The sequence below is a fragment of the Schistocerca americana genome, chromosome X (genome assembly GCF_021461395.2).
Source record: "Schistocerca americana isolate TAMUIC-IGC-003095 chromosome X, iqSchAmer2.1, whole genome shotgun sequence".
Taxonomy (NCBI): Eukaryota; Metazoa; Arthropoda; class Insecta; order Orthoptera; family Acrididae; genus Schistocerca; species Schistocerca americana.
Window position 1 is genome coordinate 734832819 of NC_060130.1, and position 24967 is coordinate 734857785.

At 44.6% G+C, this 24967-nt stretch overlaps 1 protein-coding gene across 1 annotated transcript in view; it reads right to left on the reverse strand.

Moving 5' to 3' along the window:
- LOC124556292 overlaps window positions 1-24967 on the reverse strand; it is a gene marked incomplete at its 5' end in the record, with an annotated part of 140800 nt that overhangs the window by 76148 nt on the left and 39685 nt on the right. Inside the window, one exon of the mRNA XM_047130268.1 lies at window positions 12188-12434. Within this exon, the coding sequence (XP_046986224.1) occupies window positions 12188-12434 (247 nt within the window). The remainder of the gene's footprint in view (window positions 1-12187; window positions 12435-24967) is intronic.

Sequence of the window (24967 nt, forward strand, 5' to 3'; positions counted from 1 at the left end):
GGCTCACGTGTTTCTCAGTTGCCACATGTGATCAAAGGCCCTCGCCTACATTCCAAGAGCTATCGATTCAGCCGTCAGGGCATCGCCCGACCGGGTCACGTGTTTCTCAATTGTCACATGTGATCAAAGGCCCTCGCCTACATTCCAAGAGCCAATGACCGACGTTAAGAAGATTCTTCGAGAAGCTTTTCAACGTGACAGAAGAGGCAATGACCGTGAAGTCGTTCACCTCCAGTGAACTGAAGTGAATAAATACGCGAGACGCAGTGGGCCCGAAAAGAAGAGTAGTTTTCAGTTCAGTTTCGGAGCTGAAGACCGTCATGTAGGAAGAGACTACATTGTACAGTACACAGAAGCACGAAGTCCGCCGCTGTAATGGAATAGCAAGCAGCAGCCTCGCCGCCAGAAGACAGAAGTTAAAAGGTATTTGAAGACTGATTTTTACGTACCCAGGTGACTCGTGAGGACGGGAAGGAGACGGCCTCACATCAGCAGTCACCTGCGAGCTGGGATGAAGATCGGACAGCCGAAGACTGGCAAGCTGGAGTCCGTTGTTCGAGTCCGGGACACTGGCCTTCCCCTGCCGCGCCGCTCCGCTGGCCGACGCACAACACTGACACACGCGGACGCTTAGAGAAGAGAAACACTGGGACGCCACATCCAAGGTATCACCACCCGTTTCACGACTTCGTTCTCAATAATTAAACGGGCCACCTCGCGCTGCGCGTCTCCAGTCAACTGGGCGAGATGGCGACACGACATACACACGGCCACGAGTAATCAGATGCCGCCGCTGCCGCGCCAGAAGGCTTCGCAAACGACACAGATGCCGCTCACCGAGCCAGAACATCCAGTAAGAAACAGTTGTACTTAACTTTCAATAAAAGTTTTCTTATGTAAAAATGCTGTTTCATTCTACCTCATACCCGAGCAAAGGAAGAACCCACCCTGCCCACATGTTGTTAAGAGAGAAAAATTAATTTATTTAGTATTTTCACCCAGACATAATGCTTCAGAATCAAATGCCCTTTGCAGTAATGCTCATCCTGACAACTGACTAGCATCAAAAGAGAAAACCCAGTTACGTTTAGTAGCACAAGTGTTACATTTAGTGATAGAAGTGTTACAAAAGGACGAATGCTATAAGATTCTCTTGGTAACCAACAGGACTTGTACTTATCCATTCTCAGACGACTGGAAACTGTACGGAACGCCACCGGTTTTCCTAAATCGTATTAGGCATAGTAATGTGTTATGCTTTTGGTGCTTCCATATTTTTGTCCACCTCCTGTATGTGAGATAGGCGAAGTACCCGCTGACTTAAGAAATAATGTAATAATTCCAATTCTAAAGAAGACAGAGGATGACAGGTGTGAATAATACCAAACCATCAGTTTAATAAGTCATGGCTACAAAATACTGACACGAATTATTTGCAGAAGAATGGGAAATCTGGTAGAGGTTGACCGTGAGGAAGGTCAGTTTGAATTCTTGGGAAATGTAGCAGCACGCGAGGAAATATTGACCCTGCGACTTATCTTAGAAGATACGTTGAAAAAAGGCAAACACGTTTATTGTATTTGTAGATTAAAAAAAATGCTTTTGATAATGTGGACAGGACTACATTCTTAGAGATCTGAACGTATTAGGCATAAAATATAGGGTCCTAAAGGTTGTTTACAACTCGTACTAGGGTGCAGTTATAAGAGTCGAAGCACATGAAAGGGAGTGAGTTAGAGTTGTAGCTTATCCCCAGTGTTATTCAGTAAACTTTACAGTTTGTCGACGATACTGAAATTCTGACACAGACAGCTAAGGACTTGGAAGAGCAGTTGAACGAAACGAATATTGTACTGGAAAGAGGTTTTAAAATGAACATCAACATAAATAAAGTAAGGGTAGTGAAGAGTGGTCGAATTAAATCAGGCGCTGCTGAGGGAATTAGATTAGCGAATGTAACACTAAAAGTGGTAGATTAGTTTTGTTATTTTAGCAGCAAAATACACTCCTGGAAATTGAAATAAGAACACCGTGAATTCATTGTCCCAGGAAGGGGAAACTTTATTGACACATTCCTGGGGTCAGATACATCACATGATCACACTGACAGAACCACAGGCACATAGACACAGGCAACAGAGCATGCACAATGTCGGCACTAGTACAGTGTATATCCACCTTTCGCAGCAATGCAGGCTGCTATTCTCCCATGGAGACGATCGTAGAGATGCTGGATGTAGTCCTGTGGAACGGCTTGCCATGCCATTTCCACCTGGCGCCTCAGTTGGACCAGCGTTCGTGCTGGAAGTGCAGACCGCGTGAGACGACGCTTCATCCAGTCCCAAACATGCTCAATGGGGGACAGATCCGGAGATCTTGCTGGCCAGGGTAGTTGACTTACACCTTCTAGAGCGCGTTCGGTGGCACGGGATACATGCGGACGTGCATTGTCCTGTTGGAACAGCAAGTTCCCTTGCCGATCTAGGAATGGTAGAACGATGGGTTCGATGACGGTTTGAATGTACCGTGCACTATTCAGTGTCCCCTCGACGATCACCAGTGGTGTACGGCCAGTGTAGGAGATCGCTCCCCACACCATGATGCCGGGTGTTGGCCCTGTGTGCCTCGGTCGTATGCAGTCCTGATTGTGGCGCTCACCTGCACGGCGCCAAACACGCATACGACCATCATTGGCACCAAGGCAGAAGCGACTCTCATCGCTGAAGACGACACGTCTCCATTCGTCCCTCCATTCACGCCTGTCGCGACACCACTGGAGGCAGGCTGCACGATGTTGGGGCGTGAGCGGAAGACGGCCTAACGGTGTGCGGGACCGTAGCGCAGCTTCACGGAGACGGTTGCGAATGGTCCTCGCCGATACCCCAGGAGCAACAGTGTCCCTAATTTGCTGGGAAGTGGCGGTGCGGTCCCCTACGGCACTGCGTAGGGTCCTACGGTCTTGGCGTGCATCCGTGCGTCGCTGCGGTCCGGTCCCAGGTCGACGGGCACGTGCACCTTCCGCCGACCACTGGCGACAACATCGATGTACTGTGGAGACCTCACGCCCCACGTGTTGAGCAATTCGGCGGTACGTCCACCCGGCCTCCCGCATGCCCACTATACGCCCTCGCTCGAAGTCCGTCAACTGCACATACGGTTCACGTCCACGCTGTCGCGGCATGCTACCAGTGTTAAAGACTGCGATGGAGCTCCGTATGCCACGGCAATCTGGCTGACACTGACGGCGGCGGTGCACAAATGCTGCGCAGCTAGCGCCATTCGATGGCCAACACCGCGGTTGCTTGTACAGCCCTCTCGCAGTGTCCGGAGCAAGTATGGTGGGTCTGACACACCGGTGTCAATGTGTTCTTTTTTCCATTTCCAGGAGTGTAACTGATGATGGCTGAAGTAGGGAAGGCATGAAATGTAGACTGGCGATAGTAAGAAAAGTATATCTGAAAAAGAAGAATTTGTTGACATGTAATAGAAATTTAAGTGTTAGGAAGTATTTTCTAAAGGTATTTGTCTTGAGTGTAACCTCGTATGACAATGAACAGTGAAATGTGGAGGACAGGCAGTTCAGACAAGAATAAGAATGTAGTACTATACAAGAATGCTGAAAAGTAGATGGGTAGAGTAAATGATTGATGAGGAGATACTGAAACGAACCGGGGAGAAAAAGGAACCTATGGCACAACCTAACTAAAAGAAGAGGTAGATTAACACGACAAATTCTGAGGGATCAATGAACTTTCACTGTGGTTATGGAAGCGTGTGTGTGTGTGTGTGTGTGTGTGTGTGTGTGTGTGTGTGTGTGTTGTGTGGTGAGGGGAGGGGGGGGCTGGATGTAAGACTTGTAGAAGGAGACGAGACTTGAATACAGTAAGCATATTCAAATGGACATAGCCTGTGGCAGTTATGCAGAGATGAAGAGGCTTGTACAGGATAGACTGGCGTGGAGAACTACATCAAACCAGTCTTCAGACTGAAGACACCAACAAAAAAATGGTTCAAATGGCTCTGAGCACTATGGGACTTAACATATGTGGTCATCAGTCCCCTAGAACTTAGAACCACTTAAACCTAACTAACCTAAGGACATCACACACATCCGTGCCCGAGGCAGGATTCGAACCTGCGACCGTAGCAGTCGCGCAGTTCCGGACTGAGCGCCTAGAACCGCTAGACCACCGCGGCCGGCCAAGACACCAACAACAGTTGCTGAAGAAAGACAGAAGACATTAGGTTCGGCAACCTGATGAATGGGAGGGAGGATTACCCGAAGAGGGGAAACGTTGTGATGCGGAAAATTTGTACGAATACTAGGATCGCATTTATAGTAATTTCACGAATTTCGTTCGTACACACATATGTAAGCACGCACATAGACAGACACACACACACACACACACACACACACACACACACACACACACACACATACAAAGTGTCAGTTACACGAGCGGTCTAAGGCGCTGCAGTCATGGACTGTGCGGCTGGTCCCGGCAGAGGTTCGAGTCCTCCCTCGGGCATTGGTGTGTGTGCTTGTCCTTAGGATAATTTAGGTTAAGTAGTGGGTAAGCTTAGGGACTGATGACCTCAGCAGTTAAGTCCCATAGGATTTCACACACATTTGAACATTTTTTTGTCAATTACATACAGGCACTCTTGGAGTGTGTTTTCTTACCTAGGGTATGCGTATTGTGTCCCACGAACATAAAGAAAGAAAATTTAGGTTTTCCAGCTGGAACCTAGCTAAAATCTATGAAGTTTCAGTCAAAGAACTAAGGAATATGGGAGAAGTTTAAAAAAATGAAGATGTTATACTAAGTTGTTAGAATTCGAACAAGACAGCGTAGTGGAAAAAGCAGGCTCTTAGCTGTGACGAGGGACTCGTGTATAGGATTATTATTGAGAAGGACTATGAGTCCATACTGTTGAAATCCTCTTGCCACTAGCTTATAACTCATTCTCATTAACTACACTATCTCATTGGACGCACTTCCGAAGTTTCCACAGTTAATAACAAGTCATTGTGTATAAATCGAAAAGCCTGATTGTTTCCAATGCAGGCAGTACAAATATCTCCTTCCATCGCATACTATTAGATTAATAACGTTCATCTAATAAGTTGACTGTCAGCGGAATGTTAAATCGTAAACAAAAGAAAGAAACAAACGCAACTTGTGCAGCCGGATGATGCGAACAATCGAACTGGAAAAAGGACAATGGGAACTAAAGAGGTCGCCGGTGTGCATAACAGCTCCGTTCACGCCTGGCTGCCTGGACTGATGTAGCGCACGCGGCACAGCACGGGAGGTTCTTATTCCCATTGTGTGCCCACCGAGGCGACCTGCTTTACATTTTTCCTTCACTCATTGGTCAGATACGGGTGAGCAATATGTGACATCACTGTTCGATTTCTCCGAATGTACTGATTGTTCAAAGTGTCGACCAGTTGGTCCGTTCAACGACTACAACATATGAACGCCTTATTTAGGCCACTTTGTTAAGAGTTTTCTTTCAGGCAAAAGCTTCGAAAGTCTCCTGTCAGACATAGCGAGAAATCAGCGCTGAACACTTAGCAACATGTTAAGTAGCGAATATGTCTATTAAAAATTTAATCATATAAAAATTATAATAACAATATGGATTTTGGAGCGAATAACATATCAGCTGCAATCATAAAAGAAACGTTAAAACATACAAAGTGTAAAATTAAATTCTTGGATGACATCTCCAAAGCTTTTGAGAAAAAAATGGTCGTACTAGAATTGGTAATAAGGGAATGGAAGAAAAGAACAGAAGGAAAAAGACTTTAAAAATCATAATTGGGAGAAAATATCGTTTGACTTTAGCAGACGATCTTGACATATTAGCTGAATCTATAGAGGACGAAAAATCTCCTACAAGAGATAGCTTCAAAAACAATCCTATGTATATCTTTTGAAGTAAAAGTATATGACAGACGCGTAGAGGCCCAGAAACGGAAACAGACTATAGAAGAATAAAGAGGACTATAAATTTAAATACCTAGGTGAAATAATACAACTGGAAGCTTTGGACAAAGAAACTAACTTAGCAAAAGCACGGAAAATGGAAGTGTCTTTTCAATTAATAAAAAAAAACTTATATAACGAGAAATCCTTATCCATAATACAGAACTCCGGCACTCAAATATTGTTCCTAGACCTGAATGCCTTTATGCTTCGGAATGCCTTCCGTCAAATAAATCTAAACAACTAGGTGAAATAGAAAAGAAGGAACGGAAAATAGTCAAGAAAATCTTGGGACCAAAATACGGCAATGGGAGATGGAAATGAAGAAGTGATAAAGATGTATGGAAGGATAGAACGAATATTAGACGCAGTGGGGGAGAGAAGAGTTGTATACTAAGGACACCTAAATTAACTCAATGACACAAGAATAAGAAAAGAATTTTCAATCTTTTTGACAGAAACCCAAAAAGATCACTGACGCGGATGAAGTAAGTTAGATCAGACATGAGGAAAATGTAAATATCGGAGGAAGAAATAAAAAAAAAGAGAAAATTTCAAAGCAAAAGGATAACTCTTCAAGGGCCTCCAGGAGAAAACAAAGAAAAACAAAGGCGCAATATGGACAGAAGGAAGGAGAGAAAAATATAGGGGAAGAATGAAAAACTAAAGGAAAAAAGGAGAAAAGACGTAAGTTATTTCATGTGGTCTTCAGTAGGCCAGACCAATAAAATAAGTAGATTTAAGTTTACATTATGCGGGTGAGTAGGGGCAGAAATAGCGGTTTTAAAATAGCGCTGTAATTTGTATGTGGTAGAATGCAGGGTGCCTCAGACAGAACAGAATATTTCTCCTATTAATAGTTTCTCGTTTCCAAAAATCATTAACTTTTCGTTACTGTTAGTTCTCAAGCTCTCCATTGCCGAAGCAGTTTGAAGCCGATCAAGTGCAAAACTCTGTGCCAGACGGAAGCAGAGGATTGGGGTCTGAAACGTGCGAGTTAGCGAGAGTGAGCATTTTACGCTTCCTATCACAAGAAGTGTGGGTCTATTATAAGGGAGAATAAATCACTGTTTGCAAAGTCATTACCGTTAAATGTGATAGAACAAAAAATTTAAAAATTCGAAAAAATTGATGCAGAACTGTAATTATTCGAGAGTTTTCATTTCGTTTAGCAGTCACAGTCCTTGTAATACAACCCATAATGGATGAAACGGTTGCATTTTCCAGATTCATTATGAATGGCAGTATTGAAACTACACCCAAAATGCACCACCAAACTATCTACACCAGACAGAATAATGAATGCAGAGGTGAACGAATTGTTTCCTTTGACCATGACAGTTAATAATCATGTTCTGCTCGAAGTAAATAACGCTAACGAGATGGTGTAAGCCTCGAAGGACGCTGGTTCGTTGGAAAATTATTGACGTACACTTGTACACAACGTCTAGAGTGAAATCCTACAACCTATAACGTACGAACCATCGTCACCCAGATCTATTCTTCTGTCAAAGATAGTTTAACCATATAGATTAGTCTTATCCTCTAGCGGAGAGCATTGATTTGGTTTAGTTAAACAAAGTAATGGACTCGCATTTGAGAGAACTGTGTATCAAATTTCTATTTCTACCAACCAGATTTAGGTTTTCCATGTTTTCTCTTAATCGCATAAGCCAAATGCCGGAATAGTTCTTTTGAAAAGGACGCGCCAATCATTCTTCCCGGTCCTTATCCAGTTATAGCTTGTGATCCTTCTGTAACGGCCTCGTCTTTTAATAATCTTCGCTTCTTTCGTGTATTGTTGATTAGAATTCTGTTGCTAAAAAAGCAAGCAATCCAGGCAACTGGACCGCGAATTACACGGCGTCTGCCGTACGCTGTTCATAATACACCGTTTTCAAACATAGGCCTTGAATAGTTCGGAATAAAAGTCTCGAGAGAACAGTGAAAAATAAGTTCACGATTTATTGAGTTTTAATTAAACCTCTGAGGCCATTCCTTCAACCAAAGCCTTTTCCAACTACCTGTTAGTTATAAAGCCTAAAATTGGGCTACTCATACAGCTGTTTTAAGAATGAGCGTTTTATATTGTAATCACATTTTCGTGCGGTTTTGAGTGTTCGACATCAGCACTTCTCTTGTTAGTAGTTCATTATCTACATCTATATCTACATTTATACTCCGCAAGCCACCCAACGGTGTGTGGCGGAGGGCACTTTGTGCCACTGTCATTACCTCCCTTTCCTGTTCCACTCAGGTATGGTTCGCGGTAAGAACGACTGCCGGATGGCCTCCGTGTGCGCTCGAATCTCTCTAATTTTACATTCGTGATCTCCTCGGAAGGTGTAAGTAGGTGGAAGCAATATATTCGATACCTCATGCAGAAACGCACCCTCTCGAAACCTGGCGAGCAAGCTACACCGCGATGCAGAGCGCCTCTCTTGAGGAGTCTGCCACTTGAGTTTGCTAAACATCTCCGTAACGCTATCACGCTTACCAAATAACCCTGTGACGAAACGCGCCGCTCTTCTTTGGATCTTCTCTATCTCCTCTGTCAACCCGACCTGGTACGGATCCCACACTGATGAACAATACTCAAGTGTAGGCCGAACGAGTGGTTTGTAAGCCATCTCTTTTGTTGATGGACTACATTTTCTAAGGACTCTCCCAATGAATCTCAACAAAATAAAGAGGTTAGCAAAATGCTATTAAACTGAAGTACAAAGTCGAACTAACTTCTGTACGTAACTACACGCTCTTGAATATACTCCGCAGTAACTCGTCAAAGTACAACACAATGGGCCAGAAGAGGCGATCACATCGAAAACATATCTGCGCTTTGATTGTTGGAACTGATGCCTTCATGTGACTACCTAATATCATAATGTTGGCAACTCCCAAATTGCAAATATAAGATTAAAAATGTTCAAAATATAAAACTGATTGAGAGATATACCCTCCTCAGAGTGAAAACTAGTAAAATATTTGATAACGTTAACTGAATTTGCCGTCGGTGCTTGGCAAAACATGATAATAACATTAAAAAGGAAAACTACCTAATGTTCTGCAAAACAAAACCGTTCATCAACACACGTGATAGTGGAGCAGTGGCCGTCAAGTAATGTGGGTTCATTTATTTAACTAAATCTGAGACTTGATATATCTTGAGCTCGGCCAAAGCTTCATTGTGGAGCACCGCGTCATTCTACATTATTTACAGTCCAAACACGCACTTGTGATTTCGAGAACATCAACGAATGCAACAACATGCCTAATAAATACCTCAATCTAGTGACAAATTTCGCTTGGTACTCCATAGATACATCGGTCATCTGTTCACCCTCCCCCACACCATCTCCATGTGCACGTGTGTCTCGACTCTTTCGATTTGTCCGAATGCTATTTTTACCTAAAAAATCTCCAGTCTGCCACTTATTGTTCATGTTTGGAATAAGATGGGAAGAAAACATCAGCCGACTAGAATGCCAGTTGCAACAACAACGACGTAATCTGTCTCATCCCCACATCGAAAGCTTCCATGACTGTATTCATTCGTAACACTACATGGTGTCGTGTTAAAGAAAGAGTAACAACGTTTCATTAATCGAGTAATTCAAATGAAATTATAATGGTTATACTGACAATTAGTAGTTACTGCAAATATATATTTCAAGGGATTATTTACTACACACATCCAAAAAAGTTTTGCATCACCCCGTTTCCCAGAACTCCTGAAGATAGACGTTGACTGTGGATATTGTATCACAGACAGTCCCTTTGACTGTTCAGAGATATCACTAATCCCGTCCAAAGGCCGGCCGTAGTGGCCGTGCGGTTCTCGGCGCTACAGTCTGGAACCGAGCGACCGCTACGGTCGCAGGTTCGAATCCTGCCTCGGGTATGGATGTGTGTGATGTCCTTAGGTTAGTTAGGTTTAATTAGTTGGCTCTGAGCACTATGGGACTTAACATCTATGGTCATCAGTCTTTAATTAGTTCTAAGTCCTAGGCGACTGATGACCTCAGAAGTTAAGTCGCATAGTGCTCAGAGCCATTTGAACCATTTTGAACCCGTCCAACGATGTAAACAACCATACATGAGCAGCGCCTATTAGACGGAGGGGGTCCGACGGCCGATCAGTTCCAGTCATTCCAGCAGGAAGGAGGTACACGGCTCGTGTTGTCTGTAGTTCAACCATGCCTAGACGATCAATACCGCGGTTCGATCGCGTCCGCATTGTTACTTTGTGCCAGGAATGACTCCCAACAAGGAAAGTGTCCAGACGTCTCGGAGTGAACCAAACGGATATTGATCGGACATGGGGGAGATACGGAGAGACAGGAACTGTCGATGACATGCATCGCTCAGGCCGCCCAAGGGCTACTACTGCAGTGGATGACCGCTACCTACGGATTATGGCCAGGAGGAACCCTGACAGCAACGCCTCCATGTTGAATAATGTTCTCCAGACATGAATCTTAACGAACATGCCTGGCATAGATGGAAAAGGGCTGTTTATGGAAGACGTGACCCACCAACCACTCTGAGGGATCTACGCTGAATCACCGTTGAGGAATGGGACAATCTGGACCAACAGTGCCTTGATGAACTTATGGATAGTATGCCACGACGAATACAGGCATGCATCAATGCAAGAGGACGTGCTACTGGGTATTAGAGGTACCGGTGTGTACAGTAATCTAGACCACCATCTCTGAAGGTCTCGCTGTATGGTGGTACAAAATGCGATGTGTGGTTTTCTGTACAGGTTCCGGAACTCTCGGAACCGAGGTGATGCAAAACTTTTTTTGATGTGTGTATTACGAGCTGTTTACGTGGTCAGCTACGCGACGTTGCTTTATAATTGAGATTTCTCTTCTTCTTAACCGAGCGAGGTGGCGCAGTGGTGAGACAGTGGACCCGTATACGAGAGGGAGAAGGTTTTAATCCCCTTTCGGCCCCACAAATTTAGGATTTCCGTGATTTCTCTAAATCTCTTAATCCAAGTGTCTGAACGGTTCTTTCTAAAGGGCACAACTGATTTCCTTCCATCATTCCGCAATCTGAGCTTGTGCGTCTTCTATAATGGCTTCATCGTCAACGAGACATTGATTCAAATGCCTACTTCTTCCGTATTTCTCTGAGTGTGTGGATATTAGAAAGTCTGGCATCCACTAGTTGCAGGTTTACACTGTGATTGAGGAACTGAACTCGTGTTCGGTAGTAGTAAGCTTCACCTTACGTGTGTCTATCCAGACATTGGTTTTTCTTTGCTTGCCTAAATCATTGAGAGTGAATAGTTGTACTCAGAGCTGAGAGAATTTCTATTGGTTGTGATGAATAGCAGTATCATCTAAATGTGTAAAAGTGTTAGTTACTGCAGATGAACAGGAAAATACTTCTGTAATTGTCTCAGGTTTTATTAATGGTGTGCTGCTTGACCCAATCACGCCTATTAAATACCTAGTAACGTTGCAGAACGACATGAGATGGAATGAGCACGTAACGTCGGTTGTAGGTAGGCGAATGGTTGACTTCGGTTTATTGGGAGAATTCTAGGAAAGTATAGTTTACATATAAAAGAGACCGCGCACAGAACAACTGAACGATCGTGCTTGAGTAGCGCTTGTGTGTTGGCGATTTTACCAGGTTGGATTTAACGAATACATCGAAGCAGTTCAGAGGTGTGCTGCTAGATTTGTTACCTGTAGGTTCCATCAACACACGAGCATTCTGGAAATGTTCTGTGAACTTAAATGGGAATCCCTGCAGGGAAGAAGACGTCCTTTTCGCGAAACGCTAGTGAGAATGTTTAGAGAACAGGCATTTGCGAAAGGCTGCAGAATGATTCTACTTCAGCCAACGTACATCTGACGTAAGGACCGCGAAGACAACATGAGAGAAATCAGGGCTCATACGGAAGGAAGCATATGGACAGTCATCTTCCCTACCTCCATTTTCTAGTGAAACAGTATGCACCGTATTGTAGCTTGAGGGGTACGTATGCACATGTAGAATACTGGAATGGTTCTTGAATCAAAGTTACGACGGATTCTCTCTTCTTTCATTGCTCAATTAGATTTTGAGCTCAATTTGTGATGACATTGTCAGGGTGTTAAGCTTTAAATTTCGTTCACGGTTCAGGTTCACTGTTGAAGTGTGATGTTACTAATGGGATGATGACGTACCTTGAGCGGCGCTGGGTCCACCGTGCGGCGGTGTGGCGCTGCCCGCGGGGCTGGCTGCTCCGGCCGCCGAGCCGGAAGCGGCCCCCGCCGCCGAAGACCCCAGGGGAGTGTCCCTGGGCAGGCGTGTCACCTCCACCACGGACGTGAACTTGTACAGCGAGTGGCGCACGTCCTCCTCGGGGATGTCTTCGGGCACCTCCAGCACGAACACCGTGAACGTCTTCTGCGGCCGACAGGGGATCGGTACCTGCCACAGTATGCCAGTAACTCAGCTGCTCTACATAGTACAAGCATCTCCGCAACTTTGTTACTAAGCGATATTTACATGCCGCTCAGAACGAGTCATGAGCGACTTTTAATCCGGGGAGGCAAACACAATGACAAAATTATAAGCATCTGCACTGGCGACCCAAAACATTGTGACCACTGACCTCTGTAAGATTCATGTCGCGTGGCAGTGTTGCCGGCACGTGACGCGGTAAAGAAAGTGAATTAGTGGAACACATAACAAACCAAAATTATGGGATTCCTATGTTAAATATAGTATGCAATACCATCATCAGTCTACCAATAACTGATATCCTATTCCTTATTTTTAGACAATTTTCATTCTAATTGCAGTTATAAAGTGTAGTGTTCATGTCTGTTGGACTAACATATTATACTAAAGTATTCACGAAAATTCTATACTTTTCCAAATTACTTCCCAACATTTTCAAACATTATTTCTTTCTTTCAATATAAAAGCTTTTGGTCATAAAAATTAGTTATCTTACAGATTTCACTTAAGATTCTACACTTTTTCAAATTATTACGCAACATTTTGAAACATTACTTGCATTTTTACAATGTAAAATATTTTGTCATAAAAATTAGTTATCCTATAGATTTCACCTAACATGAGTTATAACAAATCCAACATCGTTCTAATACTTTTTCTAATGTAATTTATATAATATTTCATGGAAATTCATTGATCACTAAACAGAAAACTTTTATCATGCTCTAAAAATACGCTTAACTTTTTGTAAATGGTTAGGTATTTTGTAAAAGCTAAATTTATACTGTCCTTGACACATGCCATATTATGATCCCTAAGTTTCTATTCCGCAACTTTTACAATATTTTATTCTGTTGAATTTTGCAGTAGTGCAAAATGTAAGTTTGCATGCAACTGCTAATGACACAAAAACCGGATGACATTATAATCGTTAATTTGAACAATACAGCTTCTAGAACATATCTACAAGTTCATGTTTTAATATGTAGAACTGAATACTCGCCAAACTATGTCAGCAGTTGGCAGTCAGTATATTGGTTAGCCCTTATTTCAGTGCTTCTACAGGATGTCTTTTGACTCATAAAGGCACTAGTATAAAGATCTCTTTAGTGCTAAAAATCTGAATAGCTTTTTTACTGTTGTAACAAGTTAAAATATGAAATAAGACATTTGCGTGATATTGTGAAAAAGTGTCTTCTCTTTGTCAGTAAATAACCCGAGGCCTGAGATCATCTCCTAGCAAAACGACGAGTGCTATGGCCACACAAAAAAATTGGTATTTCCTTCAAAATTGTACCACATCAGCAATTTGTGATGCTAGAATAGAACATAATTTTGGATACAAAACTGCAAGAGTAGTTTTGGAAAGAGGATCATTTCAAACAGGTAGTCATTGTAACGGCAATTCGGACCACAGATGGGAAAATACAATACATAGCGATTTTGACAAAGGGCAGATTGTTATGGTCCGGCGCCTGGAAACGAGCTGTTCAACTCATCGGCTGATACCGTCGTGAGAATCTGTGGAAAGAGATTGAAGGACAGCGAAATCACGAGAAGGAGACTAGGTGTTGTACAGGATGTCTATGCCTAATCACACAACGTGGAGGTCGAAGGCTTGGCTGCCACGTAAAGCGGATCCACTGCGATCTGTAGTGGATATGACGACAAGAGTACAATGTTGGTGCAAATGCATATGTTTCGGAGCTCACTGTTCAGCGCACATTGGGGGACATCGGGCTCCGACAACATCCTCAATTATGACTTCATTGGACTCGGAGTCATCGCAACTGAACCGTGGATCAATGGAAACGATTCCAACTGCGATTCACTGATAATGTTGTCACAGGGTACCATGTTTTTTTGTTTTGTTTTGTGAAGTGTACAGTTTTATATTTTCAAACATTTAAAGTGAGTTGCCAATATTTGCATCCTTTTGAAATCTTATTAACATCTGACGGTATATCTGTGTAGCTTTTCTCAGACAGTACTTCAATGTAGATAATCACATCGTCTGAGGTAGCTATAAATATTGTCCGCAAGGTCAGTAATACACAAAATAAACAGCAAGGGTCCCAACACGCTTTTCTGAGACGCACGTGACGTTACTTTTACATCTGTCAATGACCCTACACACAAGATAACACCCTGTGTTTTCCACACCAACAAATCCTCAATCCAGTCACAAATTTCACTTGATACCCCATATAAACACACCCATACAAGCACACTTTCTATTATAAGCGTATGCGTGGTACTGAGTCGAATATCCTTTAAAAGTCAAGCAATACATCTATCTGGCTGCTTTGATCCAGGGCTTTAAGGATGTAATGTGAGAAAACAGCGTGCTGGGTTTGACATGATCGATGTTTTCGGAATCCGTTCTGGTTGGTTTAGAGGAGATCATTCTGTTCGAGATACCACATTACATTTGAGCTCAGAACATGTCCAAAGAAATATACAGCAAATGAATGTCAAGGTCACTGGACGGTAGATTCGTGGATCACTTCTGGTGCCCTTCATGAAGACAGGTATGATCTTTCTTATAGCCACTGGACATAGTTTATTGTTTGAGGAATTTTCTCTGTATTATGTTTAAAAGGGGTGATCACTCAGCCGCATAGTCGGTACAGAATGTGACTGGGGTTCCATCAGGCTTTGGGGCTTTGTGCAATTTTAACTACTTCAGCTGTTCAAAAATGGTTCAAATGGCTCTGAGAACTATGGGAACATCTCAGGTCATCAGTCCCCTAGAACTTAGCACTACTTAAACCTAACTAACCTAAGGACATCACACACATCCATGCCCGAGGCAGGATTCGAACCTGCGACCGTAGCGGTCGCGCGGTTCCAGACTGAAGCGCCTTGAACCGCTCGGCCACCAGCGGCCGGCTTTAAATGTGTGTGAAATCTTATGGGACTTAACCCGAGGGATCCCATTTGGGACACTATCGGCAGCTAGCTCCACCTCTACAGCTACCAGCCGGTAATTTACGGGAATTGTTTCATTTTTCATAGACGTCTAGTGCCACCTATCTCCGGAAACCTACCAAGGAATTTTTCGAAACCATGCCACGCAGAATCGCTGCTATACTGCGTATCATTCTTGAGTTAACACCATATTAAGTAGATAATCACAATGTTTTGTCTCACTGGTGTATGCGTCCGGAACGGATAAGTGGTACGTGTATCTTACAGCCCTTATCACATATAGGAAGACGTAGAGAGCAAAGCACATTACTGTTACATCATATTACAATTCGTAAACGACAACAATGACTCGTTTGTTGCTCATAATGTAGAAGTGTTGTATGCTGCTCAGCAGATACAGATTTTCCCTCTCGACTGGCTGTTGGACTAAAAATCTGTCGACTAAATACGTGCTCCATGCGCTCACTTGGCGACGGCCTAGAAGTGTCCTGCATAAATCGGTACTAATGAACTGAGGACTCTAATCGAAATTCTAAAGTACGTGGCAGGTAAAACTCAGAAGCATTTCGAACTTTCTCTCTGGTTTCAGGGAGAACACAAATGTATTAAAAACTGTATTGAAAATTAATACGCACTGAAGTAACAAAAATCATGGGATAGCGAATTCCACATATACAGATGGTGGTAGTATAGCGTACACAAGGTATAAAAGGCCACTGCAATGGAGGAGCTATCATTAGTACTCAAATGATACGTGTGAAATGGTGTATGCTGTGATTATGGCCACACGACTGAAATTAACAGACTCAGAAACGGATGGAGCTAGATACATGGGATATTACATTTCGGGAATGGTTAGGGAATTCAGTATTCAGAGATCCACAGTGGCAAGATGGCGCCGAGAATACGAGATTGCAGGCAACCCAGTGGCCGACGGCCTTCACTTAAAAAGAGTAGCGGCGTTTGCACAAGTTGTCGGTGCTAACAGACAAGCAAAACTGCGTCAAATGTTGCCAGAAGTCATTTAGAATTTTCTGCACAGCCTCTCCTGGAGTTGTGGCCATATCGGTTGGTCGCTAGACGACTGGAAAATCGAGGCCTGCTCTGATGACTCCCGGTTTCAGTTGGTAAGAGCTGATGGTAGGATTCTAGTGTGACGCAGACCCTACGCAGTCCTGCACCCAAGTTATCAACAAGGCACTGTGCAAGCTGATGGTGGTCCCATAATGGTGTGGGCTGTGTTTACATGGAATGGACTGGGTCCTCTGATCCAACTGAACCGGTCATTGATTGCAAATGTTTATGTTCGGCTATTTGGGGACTGTTGGCAGCCATTGGCGGACTAGTGTTCCCAAACACGTCACCGAGCCACAATTGTTTGCGATTGGTTTGGAGAACATTCTGCACAGTTCGAGCGAATGGTTGGACCACCCAGACCGTCCGATACGAATCCCAGCGAATAGTTATGGAACCTAATCGAGAGGTCAGTTCGTGCACAAAATCCTGCAGCGGCAACACTTTAGCAACTATGGACAGCTATAGATGTAGCATGGCTCAGTATTTCTACAGGGGACTGAGAGGTATCCCATGGCTTTTGTGATCTCGGTGTGCTATCCAGTGGAGAAAACCCGCAACAGGATTTTTATTGACTTCGTCCACTAATGATAGACGGCTGGAAGGCAGGGGATACTTACAGCAAACACACAGCTGGATGCTCACGAGTGAAAGGCATACGTGAATGTGGAAAAAGAGGTGAAGCAAACGTTAACTAGAAATCAGGTAGCTGACAGGGAGGTGGCGTGAACTGGAGCCGTAAATTAAGGTTGGGGGTTAGAGCATGATTAACACTTTTCAAAAACCTAAAGGTGCTGGAGGAACAGACGTAGGTTTCTCATTACGTATATAACAGCACTGAGATGTCTGAGTTACACAGCATACAATATGAACGAAGGACTATGTATGTAGCAGTGGTTACACAATTTATACACTCCTGGAAATGGAAAAAAGAACACATTGACACCGGTGTGTCAGACCCACCATACTTGCTCCGGACACTGCGAGAGGGCTGTACAAGCAATGATCACACGCACGGCACAGCGGACACACCAGGAACCGCGGTGGTGGCCGTCGAATGGCGCTAGCTGCGCAGCATTTGTGCACCACCGCCGTCAGTGTCAGCCAGTTTGCCGTGGCATACGGAGCTCCATCGCAGTCTTTAACACTGGTAGCATGCCGCGACAGCGTGGACGTGAACTGTATGTGCAGTTGACGGACTTTGAGCGAGGGCGTATAGTGGGCATGCGGGAGGCCGGGTGGACGTACCGCCGAATTGCTGAACACGTGGGGCGTGAGGTCTCCACAGCACATCGATGTTGTCGCCAGTGGTCGGCGGAAGGTGCACGTGCCCGTCGACCTGGGACCGGACCGCAGCGACGCACGGATGCACGCCAAGACCGTAGGATCCTACGCAGTGCCGTAGGGGACCGCACCGCCACTTCCCAGCAAATTAGGGACACTGTTGCTCCTGGGGTATCGGCGAGGACCATTCGCAACCGTCTCCATGAAGCTGGGCTACGGTCCCGCACACCGTTAGGCCGTCTTCCGCTCACGCCCCAACATCGTGCAGCCCGCCTCCAGTGGTGTCGCGACAGGCGTGAATGGAGGGACGAATGGAGACGTGTCGTCTTCAGCGATGAGAGTCGCTTCTGCCTTGGTGCCAATGATGGTCGTATGCGTGTTTGGCGCCGTGCAGGTGAGCACCACAATCAGGACTGCATACGACCGAGGCACACAGGGCCAACACCCGGCATCATGGTGTGGGGAGCGATCTCCTACACTGGCCGTACACCACTGGTGATCGTCGAGGGGACACTGAATAGTGCACGGTACATCCAAACCGTCATCGAACCCATCGTTCTACCATTCCTAGACCGGCAAGGGAACTTGCTGTTCCAACAGGACAGTGCACGTCCGCATGTATCCCGTGCCACCCAACGTGCTCTAGATGGTGTAAGTCAACTACCCTGGCCAGCAAGATCTCCGGATCTGTCCCCCATTGAGCATGTTTGGGACTGGATGAAGCGTCGTCTCACGCGGTCTGCACGTCCAGCACGAACGCTGGTCCAACTGAGGCGCCAGGTGGAAATGGCATGGCAAGCCGTTCCACAGGACTACATCCAGCATCTCTACGATCGTCTCCATGGGAGAATAGCAGCCTGCATTGCTGCGAAAGGTGGATATACACTGTACTAGTGCCGACATTGTGCATGCTCTGTTGCCTGTGTCTATGTGCCTGTGGTTCTGTCAGTGTGATCATGTGATGTATCTGACCCCAGGAATGTGTCAATAAAGTTTCCCCTTCCTGGGGCAATGAATTCACGGTGTTCTTATTTCAATTTCCAGGAGTGTATATTTGCAGGCACAGTAAGTGTCATCCTTAAGATATTTAAAAATGTAAAATTACCAATTTTAGAGTATAATGCAAGGCAATTAATATTGTACCAACAATGGTTTCAGAAACGCTACAGAAATATATATATATATATATATATATATATATATATATATATATATATATATATATATATATATATATATGCGTTCGAAATAAGAGAAAACAAGATCATATATTCTGTAGGAGTGTGGATTCGAACAACATGTCGACATGTCGAGAGAAAACAGAAAGACCTCGACAAATATAAGGAACTGGCTGTGGTGTCTTCGGCTCGTTTAACTGTCTGCCGTGTGTATCTCAGCACTTATTCATTGCTGTACTTGACACCAGTTTTCTGCCTGATTGCTCTTACGTAGCTCATGGAGCTCTTTGTCGAAATAACTGCCTTAAGAATTTTGTATTACGCCTCTACGGGGAGCAGATTGGCAGATTGTACCGGCGCCTTGACCCACGATGGAAGAAGAAAGCACGATTGATGTCCTCTGTCGCCTTTTCGTCACGATGCCGGGATGAAGGTGCTACACGAAGTTCTTGAAATATGAGCATCTATTTACCACCGCCCAACCACATCGTATCTATGACAGAATGAAACGAGCTTTTGTTCGTGAGCGAATTCGTACAACGCGGAGATACTTGGCAAGAACGGATGAGGAACTTTTGGACATTTTCTATCAGTTAAGTAGCAGAATGCATTAAGACGACTGGGACAAGATCGACAGCATCACTCAACTGGAGCATGCAGAACGAACTCGAACGCTGCACTGAGCGACAGAAGAAAAAGTTTGCAAGATTCCGGAAGCAGGTTGACAAGGCGATTCCTAACATGTTACGCACAGTGGTCAACCCCACTGAACGACAATTGACCAAAGAGGATGTGTCTGTCCTTCAAAAACGAGGGAATTTCGTTATCATCTCGAAATCTATACCTATGGAGGACATCATTGCTAATACCGAAGCGGCCATTCGGGTACTTCCTTATGAAAGAACAGAGGAAATACGCACTGAAACAGCCAGGATACTGCGGTGAAGAAAACCACCAGCTTGCAGCCTGAAGAAAGAAGAGGTACAAGCTATTAAGAGTCTTAAAGCCGACAAGCGTATATTGGTACTGCCTGCCGATAAGAGAAATGTGACCGTCACAATGAAGACCGAATATTATGAGCAGAAGATCCGCACCTATCAGATCCGACGACGTACCGAAAACTAAGCACGGGTCCGACACAGCTTATCACACGGAATAATATTCAGTTAATCAAGGCGCCTTCCTTACTGGCGGGCATACAGAGGAAAATGCGCAACACAGAAGTCCTACCACCTCGGCAAAGATCCACAAGACCGATTGTTAGCGCTCCTGGCCCACCGCCGTATAAACTGGAAAAACACTTGGCCTCTGTGCTCCAGAAGCACGTGGGAAGACTGACACGTGCGTAGAGGACTCAGGACATTTGACTGAGAAGTTAAAGAAACTAAAATTTGCACCAAACGACATCATGTTCAGCTTCGATGTTGTTTCTTTGTTTAAAAAAATGCCACACAGTGACTCACTGGAGCACATCGGTTTCATTTTCCCGCAAGACATCACCAAGATCTTTCATGTATGTCTCACCACGAGCTATTTCACGTGGAACAGCAACTTCTACGAACAGCTGGAAGGCGTCTCCATGGGTAGTCCTCTTAGTCCGCTGGTGGCCAACTTTTTCACAGAACATTTCTATGTACAGGCATTGGACTTAGCACCTTGTAAACCCAAGGTGTGGTAGGATACGTCAATGATACCATCGCTGAGTGGAGCCAAGGTGAGGAACAGCTCGGTGACTTCCTAAGACACATGAACAGCCTCCATGCCCACATAAAATTTACCAAGGATGTAGAAAAGGACAAACAACTACCATTTCTAGATGTCACAAACGATAGTGAAAACCTGGGACGCAGTTTGTATCCAAAAGCGACACACACGGACCGATACCTGCACAAACTGTCAAATCACCACTAGTGCCAGAAAAGAGGCATACGCTCGTAATGCGAGCAAGACGAATATGTGAGCCTCAGCACCTCAGACGCGAAATGAGAGACCTGGGAAGTGTTCTGAGGAGCGTTGGGTAGTCCACAAGTTACACTCCTGGAAATTGAAATAAGAACACCGTTAATTCATTGTCCCAGGAAGGAGAAACTTTATTGACACATTTCTGGGGTCAGATACATCACATGATCACACTGACAGAACCACAGGCACATAGACACAGGCAACAGAGCATGCACAATGTCGGCACTAGTACAGTGTATATCCACCTTTCGCAGCAATGCAGGCTGCTATTCTCCCATGGAGACGATCGTAGAGATGCTGGATGTAGTCCTGTGGAACGGCTTGCCATGCCATTTCCATCTGGCGCCTCAGTTGGACCAGCGTTCGTGCTGGACGTGCAGATCGCGTGAGACGACGCTTCATCCAGTCCCAAACATGCTCAATGGGGGACAGATCCGGAGATCTTGCTGGCCAGGGTAGTTGACTTACACCTTCTAGAGTACGTTGGGTGGCACGGGATACATACGGACGTGCATTGTCCTGTTGGAACAGCAAGTTCCCTTGCCGGTCTAGGAATGGTAGAACGATGGGTTCGATGACGGTTTGGATGTACCGTGCACTATTCAGTGTCCCCTCGACGATCACCAGTGGTGTACGGCCAGTGTAGGAGATCGCTCCCCACACCATGATGCCGGGTGTTGGCCCTGTGTGCCTCGGTCGTATGCAGCCCTGATTGTGGCGCTCACCTGCACGGCGCCAAACACGCATACGACCATCATTGGCACCAAGTCAGAAGCGACTCTCATCGCTGAAGACGACACGTCTCCATTCGTCCCTCCAGTCACGCCTGTCGCGACGCCACTGGAGGCGGGCTGCACGATGTTGGGGCGTGAGCGGAACACGGCCTAACGGTGTGCGGGACCGTAGCCCAGCTTCATGGAGACGGTTGCGAATGGTCCTCGCCGATACACCAGGAGCAACAGTGTCCCTAATTTGCTGGGAAGTGGCGGTGCGGTCCCCTACGGCACTGCGTAGGATCCTACGGTCTTGGCGTGCATCCGTGCGTCGCTGCGGTCCGGTCCCAGGTCGACGGGCACGTGCACCTTCCGCCGACCACTGGCGACAACATCGATGTACTGTGGAGACCTCACGCCCCACGTGTTGAGCAATTCGGCGGTACGTCCACCCGGCCTCCCGCATGCCCACTATACGCCCTCGCTCAAAGTCCGTCAACTGCACATACGGTTCACGTCCACGCTGTCGCGGCATGCTAGCAGTGTTAAAGACTGCGATGGAGCTCCGTATGCCACGGCAAACTGGCTGACACTGACGGCGGCGGTGCACAAATGCTGCGCAGCTAGCGCCATTCGACGGCCAACACCGCGGTTCCTGGTGTGTCCGCTGTGCCGTGCGTGTGATCATTGCTTGTACAGCCCTCTCGCAGTGTCCGGAGCAAGTATGGTGGGTCTGACACACCGGTGTCAATGTGTTCTTTTTTCCATTTCCAGGAGTGTATATTAGAGGTATAACAAAGTCAAACACTCGGCGGAGTGACACATCGGAAAAAGAAATGTCGGATACGGCCATTCTGCCATACATTCCCAGAGTGACGGACGAATCGGCCGTATATTACGCAAACACGGCGTGAAGACTATTTACAAATAGAAATAAGATCAAAGAGAAAAGGGAACCACTTGCAATGTCGGGAATATACCATTTACCAAACACAAGCGGAAAAGTTTATATTGGAATGACTAGATGACCAATCAACACCAGGATCACAGAATATAAGCGACATTGCAGGTTGGGGCAGGTGGAGAAATCGGCCGTGGTAGAGTACGAGCTGTGCGAGGCCAATCAGATAGTAAAATTCGCCGACATGAAAGTTCTGGCTGTAGAGAAGAGCTATCACACCCGCTTGTTCAGAGAAGCTCTAGAAATACATAAACAGGACCATATCTTGAACAAGAAAGAAGAAGGCCTCGAGGTAAACGGATCATGGATTCCCGTGTTGCAGCGAACGACTGTTGCAGGTAACTATAAGAGAATCGTACCGGAAACGACCGCGGAGAAGCCCTTGGACGTTGGCGCGCCAGGTACATATAGAATGCGGCCGCGAGCTCGGCTATAGTCCATCACCAGCAATGGAGGCTAAAGCTCTGACAATGCCAGCCACTTGTGCTGGCGAAACGTCAGAAAAATCATCACACAAACGTTGACCGAAGAACGCGAGACAGAAGCCAGCAGGCAGTTTCTCAGTTGCCACTTTGTTTAGCAGCTCAGGCCAGTTTTACGGCATCCTTACAGGCATCAGCGTTCCAGACTATTTGTACTCTTTTGTTCACTTCTTTTAGTGATTATTTAGTTATTGTCTTCAACAACAATGGCCACCGAACTCATCAAGTGTGTCTATGAATTAATTGTTAATTTGTGTCAACATCCTTCTGATGTGCAATTATACATTATTTATGACTATAATCGAATATTAGACCTCTTTTCAGCGTTGCTCTATCATGGTTCAATAAATGGTTCAAATGGCTCTGAGCACTATGGGACTTAACATCTGTGGTCATCAGTCCCCTAGAACTTAGAACTACTTAAACCTAACTAACTTAAGGACAACACACACATCCATGCCCGAGGCAGGATTCGAACCTGCGACCGTAGCAGCCTCGCGGTTCCGGACTGCGCGCCTAGAACCGCTAGACCACCGCGGCCGGCCGCTCTATCATGTTCTTCTGTTCATCGTACAAGCTTGTTCTCCTATACACCACAGGAAAAAAGTACAGTACTACCAGAAAACGACCCTATATACCTTCTTCGTTTATCTGAGTTAAGAATCTGAAAACTTCCTCTAAGATGACTGAGAATAATTCTGGTGACACGGAATCTTCTTGTCTGATTTTCTGCTTTCAATTCTGAATTTATACTATCGTCTAGACATATGATGGAAGATGAAACAATGTGTATATCCTTCAGAATTCCGAAATGTCAATAGTTTAATCTGTGACTGTATTTCTGCTTAAACACTTGATGTATACAAACATCTGAAAAGTTTTGGAATGCTGATGCTAATTTCTCTCTGCTGTTTGTTACTGGGCCATTTGCAGTTTGCGCTCATGGAATGTCAAGTCTACCCAACATAAGTTTCTGTTTTGTCTTCTTCATATTGCTGTGGTTTGCAATAGTTTTCCTTATCATATTTTCATTTTCTCTTCTCACAGCCTCACGAAGTTATTTCCAAGTTGATTTATTTAATTCAAGGTAGTCTGCCATTTTCCTGTTATAGTTTGCTTGAATCTTTCGACTTCTGTTTTATAGTTGTATAGTTACAACAAAGATTTCTGTTTATTTTTCTGTTTTCGCAGATACGTCTTTTGGTCATACCAAAAATGCTTTTGCTAAGTAATTTTCCCTGTCTCGCATATCGATATGATCTTCATTTTCTAAAATGCTGAACTTTTAGTTTCATTTATCTGGTATACATCTATATTCTCAAATAAATTCACATAATCAGTATTTATGGTTTCCTGCGTGATGAATCTTTCTTTCTAACTTCGTATGAATTTTTACTCTGCGTCCCAAGGGTCTATGATCACTTGAAATTTTTCAGGCATTTCTTGTACAATTTATTATCGTGTGAGACAATACAGTCAGTTTCATTTTTAGTATCATTTGGTCTTCGCCAGGTCCATCTATTTTATCTTTTTTCCTGGAAGAATGTGTGGAGGGTAAACATATTGCTCTCCTGGAAAAATTCTCCTCACATATACCTCCCTCATTTTTGATGTCATATGCAAAGTTTATTACTGAAGAACAGTTCTTTAATTTTTTCCTACATTTACATTAAAATCCCTTATTATCTCCGCTATTAATGAGAATATCTGTGACATGAAAGTTTCTGTCGCTCTTCTTCGATGTCTTCTACCTCATCATCCGAATTTTGGAACGTTACTGAGTAGCTTTGAAAGATTTCCATGTAGTATCTTTTGAGTTTTTTAAAAATAATTTTTACTTTTCCGTCTAAAATTTATTCTGTATGTGTACTATTATTTTTAATTTTCTTATTTACAGTGCTCGATATGCTAAAAT